Source organism: Parasteatoda tepidariorum, chromosome X2 (genome assembly GCF_043381705.1).
Source record: "Parasteatoda tepidariorum isolate YZ-2023 chromosome X2, CAS_Ptep_4.0, whole genome shotgun sequence".
Lineage (NCBI taxonomy): Eukaryota > Metazoa > Arthropoda > Arachnida > Araneae > Theridiidae > Parasteatoda > Parasteatoda tepidariorum.
The window spans coordinates 54,306,005-54,317,059 of record NC_092215.1 but is presented as its reverse complement, the minus strand read 5'-3'; the positions used below and the strand labels follow the sequence as shown (position 1 = coordinate 54,317,059).

The window sequence follows — 11,055 nt, the reverse complement described above, 5'->3', positions numbered from 1 at the left end:
AGATAAATCGCACATTGCCTGATTTTCAAAACAATGGCTCTTAAAACCTAGATCATTTAATAAATTTTCGATAAGTATGCATATTATTTTATGAAGAAAAATGTAGCTTTTTATTTTAATTTTGAATCATTTCCATTTAGTTGGTGTGGAAAGCAACTTTAAATCAAATCTACTTATCAAAGTATCATTCATACATATAATTTGCTACCAATCGAGGAAATTTTCTCCCAAAGCGTATGAAGTTGGCAGCCTTAAAAATGGAAATTTTTTTCTTGTAATATACCACTCGAGATATATATATATATATATTTTTTTCAAACTATATGTTGAATTCATTCAAATCTGAATATTTATATTATTAATATATTAAAAAAACATAGTCATCTTATTTTNTCTCTCTTCCATGTGCTAGAAGATACATTTACCTACAAGATGGTATAGTTAATTTTTTTGAGCGATGATGTTGTTTCGAGAAAAGATAAATAAATAAAAAAAAAAAACAGAACTACCGCACATTGCCTGATTTTCAAAACAATGGCCCTTAAAACCTAGATCATTTAATAAATTTTCGATAAGTATGCATATTATTTTATGAAGAAAAATGTAGCTTTTTATTTTAATTTTGAATCATTTCCATTTACTTGGTGTGGAAAGCAACTTCAAGTCAAATCTACTTATCAAAGAATCATTCATACATATAATTTGCTACCAATCGAAGAAATTTTCTCCCAAAGCGTATAAAGCTGGCATCCTTGAAAATGGAAATTTTTTTCTTGTAATATACCACTCGAGATATATATATATATATAAACTATATGTTGAATTCATTCAAATCTGAATATTTATATTATTAATATATTAAAAAAACATAGTCATCTTATTTTCGTAAAATAAATTCTAATAATTAAACTCGAACACTTTTTCTTTTTTGCAAAAAATAATGATCTATCTTTTTACAAGGCACAAATGAGTAAAAATATCACTCATAAAAAAAAGGTAACCAAAAATTAGTACTGAAATTAAAAGAATTATTGCATCACTTTCATAATCATACCATAACCATACTATTTCATGAACCCATTTCCCGCTGATGTTGCATAACATTTTGTAGTAATGTAAAAATTACAGTGCTTAAAAAAATAGTGCTTAAAAAGAATATTGCATGGTTGTTCAGTGGTATCAAAAGTCACGCTTTAATATTAAATCTTTGGTTCAAGAAATTATACTTAAAAGAATTATGAAAGCAATTTTAAAACTATAATGCTAAAACGTGGGAGTTTTAATTGTAGTTTGGAGTTTAATTCCTGTAGAGATTCACCGCCTGTTATATTTTTAATGATTACATAATGAATTAAACCGAGTTCTTATTGTAGATGCACAGTTTAAGTATTATGAGAATTAGGTTTCAGTCAAAGATATATATTTAAAGTACTGACGTGATGCATTTGTGATTTATGACGTGATGCGCCAGTCATATTTTTAATAATTACATAATGAATTAAACCGAATTCTTATTGTAGAAGCACAGTTTAAATATTATGAGAATTAGGTTTTAGTCAAAGATACATATAAAGTACTGACATCATGCATTTTTTAATGTTTCACAGTGCTGAAATTAGTATCCATATCAAACATTATTATTACTTAACGCTAAAGTTTCACTCATCGAAATTATATTAACTTACGCTTAATTTACATTAAAGGTGCAGCAGTAGATTAATTCACGTATCAAGCATTAACTTAACACTAAAGTTTCACGCCTCAAAAAATTATTATCAAGATTAAGACTTGCTGTAACAAAATTTTTTCGTTTAGAATCTTTTATTTTTAGCTCCAACAAAAGCGAATATATGAGAATGTGCGGTGATTCTACGGTAAAATGTGGGAGTGATGCCGGCATAAAATCCGATCTAAGCGCACTTTCCTTATTGGGGAAACACAGCGCAAAAAAAAAAAAGAAAAGAAGAAAGATGATTTGAGATGACTATTTGCAGCAGTGTTATATATTCTTAAATATATTAAATATACAGTTGAACTGTGATTTAACGAATAGATTTGGACCGACAAATCCGTTCCTTAAAACGAGGTAATTCGTTAAATCGAATATCGATTTTTGTAAAGAGTATGGTATAAAAATATCAATACAAAATACCCTCAGATATACAGATCAGAAAAAAAAGTGATTATTGTTTACTACGAGCTTAAAAATTATTAGTTATACGTAAAGAAATCAACTATAAATTATTTTAATTCTTTAACGCTACTTGCTTTTAAAACTTAATACGTAATACATACATATAATTACACGCTTGGATTAGGTTGTGAAATATATTGAAAATTTTAAGTGCGAATAATTCAAAGTTTTAGTTTTATATTTTTTTTCTCCAGCGATTGTTGTTTGTTAAATCAAAGGTATAAATTCTTAAATAAAAGCATTTTAGCACCCTTTTTGTAGGGACAGAAAAAAATATTCGTTAAATCAGAGAATTCGTTAAATCAAAGTATGTAAAATCGGCATTCGATTGTATATATAGCAAAGAAGCGGCTAAAGTGGATAGTTTTTATAAATTTACCGAATAACCTTACTAATCATTATTTCGAACTCATCTAGTATTTTTCATTCCAGTTAAATTTGAACGTTTATCTTAATTTTGACTGGTACAGTTCTGATAAATGCTTTTTTAATGTTTTTTTTAAAAGGTTTTTTTGTCCACACTACCCCCTATTATTGGACTAGAGAGGACACGCCTGAAAATTTATTATTTTACCAATTGTTGCTTTTGAAAAGCATTAGTAAAATTAAGAGAGAACTGATTTTAATCTTGAGTAAGTAATCTTTATAATTATATTAAACCCTGATAAATACAGCGAGAGATCTTTCTTCTACTACACTCTGTTATTTCATTTTTGATATAGTAAAGTTGATTCATAATGATTTAGTAACCAAGATGTATGAAAATTCAAGACAAATAGTGCGCTGGAGTTTTTAAGTGATAGCGAAATTAAACTATCTTTGCTAATCTTAATTGTTTGTTACACTAGGAGGGTACGAAGCCTCCATTAAAAAAATAAAAAAACGGTACTATAAAACAAAAGTTTTATTTAAACTAAAGCTAACAAAATACTTTACTTTCCTCTTTAATATAAAAATAACACCTCAATCATTTTTTGTACTAAATTAAAGTGAATATTCTATATCAGATTGATTGGGAGTAATGCTTCTAAATGTGGTGATTTATCTTTTTATTGACTCCATTTAAACAAAAACAAAAAACGTCAATTTGCAAATCGAATTGCTGTTTATCCCGCAATTTTTCGGTTGACTCTTTCCTAAAGATTAGAGCATATTCGTGGACACAAAATATTATTTCATTTTTATTTTATAACCGTCGTTGAACGGCTGACACAATTTTTTGGGTTTACGACTACTTATGCTCAACTCAGTAGCTTTGTAATTTTGAACTCAATCCAGAAGACAAGGGAAATCCCGGATCAATTACATATGTAATAAGCATGTAAGCACTTATGACATATGCAATAAGCATGTTTATTCATCATAACTCTTATAACTACAGGAGTTGGAGAAAAATATGGAAACACTTCCAAAACAATTTTTCTTTTATCAGCAAATGCTTTAGAAAATTTGACATGGCGAAACTATTAGAAAAATCATGCTTGGAACTTTTAGAAATGCTGTCCTTTTTACCAATACAAAATTTTCATTATTCTTTTTTTAATACCACTACGATTTAAAAAAATATTCTATTATGAATATTGCAATTCTATTGAATAATTTCATACTTCCTAACTGTAAATAATGTAAATGTTCAGTAGTGTTTATTTTCTCGTTGTACTTTAATTTTACCTTTTTTTCATGTGCTTTTTATTACTTGTAATTTTGTTATTACCTAATAATGGCAAAGTGCCATTTTTTGCCTCTCACGAACTCCATTTTGATCCCCAAACTTTATTTTTGTCATGTATGTTTCTCAGTCTAATTTCAGGATGAATGGGAAAAGGGCCGCAGATGCCCAGTTCCACTACAATGAAAGAACGAAAGAATAATTTCAAAATATCCGGCATTTAAACTAGAAAGAAATTATTTACTTCCTTTCTTGCTTTTGGTCTATCCGAATTTTGCATGGGTACAAATGACACCATATCTAAAAGCTTCAAGTATGATCTTCTAAATTGTACCAACAGTTTTGCAATGCAGAATTTTCCAAAATAGTTGCTACTTAAAGAAAGATAGTATAGAAGTGTTTCCATATTTTTATCTAACCCTTATATATGATAGTGTAACGCAGTTTCGCTAATCTATCGAAATTTCGAGTGATGAATAGAAATATTTCGTTTATCCCCCTTTTACCTACATATTTGTTCACCTGTTCGTCATTTTGTTTTTCCTATATTTGAAGGCCTTTTTTCGATAGCTTAAATTTATCTTAGCATTACACCAAATAATATCGGAAACTAATTACCCCTAAATTCGTAAAAAGGTAAATAAATTTTGGACATAACATGTATCTCATGTTTTTAAAAAGTTATCATAAAACGATCACCAAAGTAATTTGATAACTTATAAATAGAGTTATGTTATCTAATAGGTGAAAATTTACAGCTTTTAAGTGTTACCAGCTAAATTGCCACTGCTTTGAAGATATTTGCTACTAAAAGAAAGATCAAGTGTTTTCATACTTTTGTCTAACCCTTATATGTGATAGTGTAACGCAGTTTCGCTAATCTATCGAAATTTCGAGTGATGAATGGAAATATTTCGTTTCTCCCCCTATTACCTACATATTTGTTCACCTGTTCGTCATTTTGTTTTTCCTATATTTGAAGGCCTTTTTTCGATAGCTTAAATTTATCTTAGCATTACACCACATAATATCGGAAACTAATTACCCCCAAATTAGTAAAAAGGTAAATAAATTTTGGACATAACTTGTATTTCATGTTTTTAAAAAGTTATCATAAAGCGATCACCAAAGTAATTTGATAACTTATAAATAGAGTTATGTTATCTAATAGGTGAAAATTTACAGCGTTTTAGTGTTACCAGCTAAATTGCCACTGCTTTGAAGATACTACAATAATAATTCTGGAGTATATATTAAATATATATTCGTTTCACCATTTGTTGCTTCGTGTTTCTAACTCTCTCACAAAATATTGCGTGTCTACGATCTAAAAAAAGGATAATGGAGTTTTTCTAAACTTTTGAAAATTTAATTATGTTAGCTTGCACTTTAGTTTTATAAAATTGATTGAGAATTTCTTATGTTAATGAAAATGAAATAATATTTTTTGCAAGTATGAATGCGTTTAACTGAGATGTAAAATGATGAACATCAGTAATCAATAAAAAAAAGATATCTCCATTCTTTTTCTTTCACTTGATTATTAAAGAATTTCGATTTAGAGATTATGTCTTAAGGCAGTAACTTAATTATAAATAAATTGACTAATTGAAATTTATGTTAATATTTATTTTCATTACTTAGGTGTAATTTATGCTTCATGTAGGAAATTTCCCTATAACTACGGAATCTCCGTAGTTTCAGAAAATATATTTCGGTAGCAAAAACGATTTATTTTAATAAAGTAAATCAGTGTTGCTTTCGTAAAGCGTGCTTTTTAAATTTTATTTTTTTCACTTATAGTTCTCTAATTATATCCGATGCCTATGGTTTCAAAATTAAATTGTTAACTAAAATTTCATTTTTCATAGCGTTATATGATAAAATAGTTGCCACTTTTTACATGTGTCGACGCAGTGTGAATCCCCGCGTAGTCATAGCCTGTAGTTTCTCGAGGTATATAAGTCCGTCTCATAATGATTTTCAGAATCATGTGTTAGGTTCGTTATGATTTAGAAGATGATAAAAAAAGATAGATAGATAGATAGATAGATAGATAGATAGATAGATAGATAGATAGATAGATAGATAGAGAGAGAGAGAGAGAGAGAGAGAGAGAGAGAGAGAGAGAAATGTAGTTGAAAGTCTTGAAGTAACTGAGCATCTCTGCATACAAGTTAATGATATAATAGTAGTGTCTAAAAATGTAAAGAAGCTGCATAAAATGTTGCCTGAAAAAAAATCTATTAAGAGAAATCTGCACAACATATTTTTTTCAGTAGAACTGAATGCATAGGAGACGTATATCATTTATTATGTAGTTGTGATAGAATAGTTAAATTAAGAAATCATATAATAAGAACCTATTTTTTTTTGTTTTTTAAGCACATCACCATTCATAGAAATTACCAAGTTTGGTTGCCGAAATAACTAATGTTTATGGAGGAAAAAGTGTAAGAGTAACCTCTTCACGGAAAATGTGATTTCAAAAATTGACCTTTCATATTTGTGATTAAAAATTCCTGAAACGCGTATAAGGGTCAAGGAGCAGACCCCACATCAGAAAGGGTTCGAATCCCGTACAAGGTAAGGATGTTCTTTCATTCTCTGTCCTTACAGTGGAAGCAACTTTGGCCCTCTTAATATGGTGCTCCTGAAAGAGTGGCCCACAAATCTGATACATGAATGTCAAACGAGTGGGCATTGGGAGAAAAAAAAAGTTTTGAAGCGCAGTACATGTCGCGAAATATTTTGCCGCTAAATGTAATATTAATAAATTTAAAGAAAGTATTTTTTTTTATTAAAAAAAAAGCTCTTAATAACACATAACCCATTTCCAACTTTAATTTCTTCTAATGTTGATTTTCCCAAATTGGTAGCTAAAAGGAAATTTAAATATGGTTAACACGACAAAATTATTTTTCCAGAACTTAGCAATCTGACAATCGTGTATTTATATATACGGTTCACAAATTTACAAGGAAGGATGGTCAAAATCATTTTAACCCTCTGCGAAACAGCTATTGAAAATTTTAGCAGTAGGTGTGACCTTAGATAGTACATTTTAAATGAAGCGACATACTTTAGCTCTTTGCTGTTTAAAGAATATTGCTTGCCAAACATTGAAAAGCTATCAGTTTTATATTCCTAGTAGTTTGCAACATTTATTGAATTGGTGTTGATAGACTGGATCCGGAAAGTGTTAAATTAAATTCAGAGTGTATATATATATATATATTAGAAGATGATATATAAGATGATTAAGAAGATGATATATAAGATGATTAAGAATATGATATATATCATTAAGAGCTTATTTTACTCCTTCTGAAAACAAGCGATTGACGAAATGGTTTTACTACCAGTTTCTTCTCTTTTCGTCTAACTTTCAGGTCTGATTTAATTTATAAATTCATGATAAAATCTTAAGAAACATTCGTAAAATATGATAGATATGCATTCCCTGCCGAGTGATTGCAAATACAAAATTTTGTAGTTACTTGAATACTGTCTTTATTAAAAAAAAAGTAATAAGACATTTGCCCTTGGACAAAGTGGGTATTTTCTATAATTAGCTACAACTTTAAAAAAAAATCACAAATTAATAATATTAGTTTGATATGAAATTCTATTACATTTTGTTGGATGTCTTGGTTTCGCAATATTGAAAAATCATTTTTGGAAAGAGTTGATGAACTTCAAATGATCCCGGAACAGTTTTGAGACAAGTAAAATGGAAGGTGACAAATTAAAATCACACGTAAATAAATCATTAGGCAATTAGCATTGTGATTAATTAATTACATTAAGAGATGGAATGTAGCATCTTGAAGTTTTTGGTTAAATTCTAATTCTGAATTGTCGCAAAAAATACCATTAAAAAGATTACAAATGAGTATATTATTTTTAAAAAAAACCCTAATGTGAATTTACTCATTAGGCCACAATATATATATTAAAAAAAAGATATGAAACTTTGAATTTGTTGCGATCACTTTTTGACCGGTATTATATTTGTTTTTTACTGAAAGAATAAAGAGGTAAAAAAATACAGATATCTGTAAGTTCTCCATACAATGTATTTGAAATTTTATTACAAAACAAATTCATTCCTTTATAATGAAGTACTCTTATACTCAATTTTCATTAGGTGAACATGCAATATTTTCATACGAATTTTTTTAAGAGTGATGAAAATAATCTCTGTACCTAAGATAATTATTTCATTTTTCTAAATAATTTAAGCATCTTTTAAAGAAAAAAGCATTTTAAATCTGGGAAAATAAATAAATTGATTATTTTGTAAGTGAGCACATGAATATGTACAAAAACTATCGATTCAAAGAAACAAAATCACTCACCAAAAGAACTTCCAATCGTCTTTTCCTTTTCTCATCTCTTCCTAAAGGGAATTCTGAGAGACGTCAATAAGACTCCGCCCCACTAGGGAGTGGCTAACAGGTACTGCCACCTGAGTGGCGCCGTTAGAGGTGGGGTTACATCAGTTACCTCCCCTTCAAGTAGGGTGGTCAGATGGACTTCATTCCAAGCGTGATTCTTACAAGAGGGACAACCGGCGATCATGCTGGTTCCCCCTGATATGATGACTGCACAATCGAAGCTCTTGTATCAGTTGAATAAGTTCTATGGGGAAAGAGTTCAAACTCGTAAGGGAAAAGTTGCAAATACGGTGAGAGAGGTTTGCAAGGTGGTTCAAGATGTTTTAAAAGAAGTCGAGGTCCAGGAACCACGATTTATATCGTCTTTAAATGATTGCAATGGACATTTTGACGGCTTCGAAGTTATATCTCCGTGGGAATTTGAAGTTGTGCTTTACCTTAACCAAATGGGTGTCTTTAACTTCGTCGATGATGGTTCTTTACCAGGATGCGCCGTATTGAAACTTAGTGACGGCCGCAAGAGATCAATGTCCTTGTGGGTTGAATTCATTACAGCATCGGGTTATCTTTCAGCAAGAAAGATTCGATCTCGTTTTCAGACTCTCGTAGCACAGGCTTGCGACAAGTGCAGTTATCGGGAGATGGTAAAAATGGTAGCGGATACCACGGAGGTGAAGTTGCGAATTAAAGAAAGATTTGTTGTGCAAATAACGCCAGCTTTCCGTTGTAGTGGTTTATGGCCAAGATCTGCTGCTCATTGGCCTATTCCTCACATACCGTGGCCAAATCCGAATCTCGTAGCAGAAGTTAAAGCTGAAGGATTTGACTTGCTATCTAAAGAAAGCGTGACTCTGCAGGGAAAACAATCATCGATGGAAGGCGATGCTTGGGTACTAAATTTCTGTGAAGCGGAAAATAGGCTTCTTCAAGGAGGATGCCGAAAGAAATGCTTAAGCATCTTAAAGACTCTTAAAGACAAGCATCTTGATCTTCCGGGTAATCCTGTTACAGCTTATCACTTGAAGACCCTGTTATTGTATGAGTGTGAAAAACATCCCAGGGAACTTGAGTGGGATGAAACCTGCTTAGGTGATAGAATTAATGGTATTCTTCTTCAACTTATATCGTGTCTTCAATGTCGTAGATGTCCTCACTATTTTCTTCCTCAGTTAGACTTGTTTAAAGGAAAATCCGCGAGTTCTTTAGAAAATGCTGCTAAGCATGCATGGAGATTGACAAGAGAGTTGCTTACAAATCCCAGATCTCTTGAGAAACTTTGACTTTATTAGAACAACTTCCCGGTAGTGAATCTCTTCATATAAACTCATATTTTCCTCATGTAGATTTATCAACTTTTTTGCTAAATTGTTTAGAATCAATTTTGGAAGAAGGTATCGTATAGATTTTGTTATATAAAATTTATCTACGCAATTTTATTTTAATAAGATACTTTTATTTACTTGTGAAACATCTAGTCTTTTTTCAGACGAAAACTCGAAATTATTATCAAAACCTTATGTTGTTTAATTTTAAAAAAAATCTAAACATTGGCATTGAATTATATAGGTAATTTAAAAAAAGTGTATTTATATAAATGTAAAAATATTTGTTGTAAAATAAAATATTGTTGTTTAAGCTTGAATTAGAGTATTAATGATTAGAGATTTTCTAGATTATTTTAGATAGTTAACGATGGTTTGCACTATATTTGAAATTTCCCCGAATGTATTTTGCATGCACAAATACGTTTCTTTTTGCGTATTAGAAGTAGACGCTGTATTGATTAGTCGCAATATTGTACTAAATAAATTTTTAAGATTAAGAAAACCGCGTGACAAAACTATTATCATTAAATAATTACCAATGCTAGGAAGATATCTTATTGGATATGTGATAGTCTTCAATCATTTAAAAAACGTCAAATGTTTTTTTTAGATTAATTATGTTTTGAATAACAATTTTCCTGTTTTCATATAAGATTAGCTTTAATGTAAGCATTGTTATTAATGCATAGCAGCCAACTTATATACACGCTTTTAACAGAAGGTTTCTTTCTATTGATACGTTATTGCTCGATTTAAAGTGATTTTGAACATCCCAATGCAAAACTATTTAAATGTACCGATGAAGTACCTGATAAAATTGTGACATTTTTTCTTTTTTAAGTACTGACATAATTAAACAGGTAATGAATTATGCAAAGTAATTCATTAACACTAGAAAAAAATCTTCTCAAAAATCTTGGCTGCTATGATCAATATAAGCATTGTTACACTTTTCATTTTGTACTTTGGTCTTTGTACAATACTGCTCAAGCTGATAAAATTTATTTCTTTTTCGTTTTTAAGTACTGACATAATTAAACAGGTAATGAATTACGCAAAGTAATTAATTGCCATTAGAAAAAAAAATTCTTCCTAAAAATCTAGGATGCTATGAACAATGTAAGTATTGTACACTTTCCATTTTGTACTTCGGTCTTTGTACTATACTGCACGAGCGGATAATTTTTTTAAGTACTCACATATTCAAACAGTTAATGAATTATGCAGAGTAATTCATTAAAACTAGTAAAAAATCTTTAAAAAAAACTTGGTAATGTAAGTATTGTTACAATCAATTGTTATAATCAATGTAAGTATTGTTACACTTTTCATTTTGTACTTGGTCTTTGTACAATATTGCACGAGCTGTGACAGCAATGCATATTCCTTATTTCAAGAAAGGCATTAACAATTTTTAGTCTAGCAAAGTGGCTGGTGTTTCAAAAAAGGTTTTGAGAATTATGATTT

At 29.7% G+C, this 11,055-nt stretch overlaps 1 protein-coding gene across 1 annotated transcript; it reads left to right on the top strand.

The window, feature by feature from the left end:
* The first annotated feature begins 8,366 nt into the window (after positions 1–8,366).
* LOC107443737 (protein mab-21) lies at positions 8,367–9,905 on the top strand. The gene has a single exon (XM_016057696.3). It carries the CDS (start codon positions 8,446–8,448, stop codon positions 9,541–9,543), a length of 1,098 nt encoding a protein of 365 aa, XP_015913182.1. The 5' UTR covers positions 8,367–8,445; the 3' UTR covers positions 9,544–9,905.
* Positions 9,906–11,055: the final 1,150 nt, after the last annotated feature.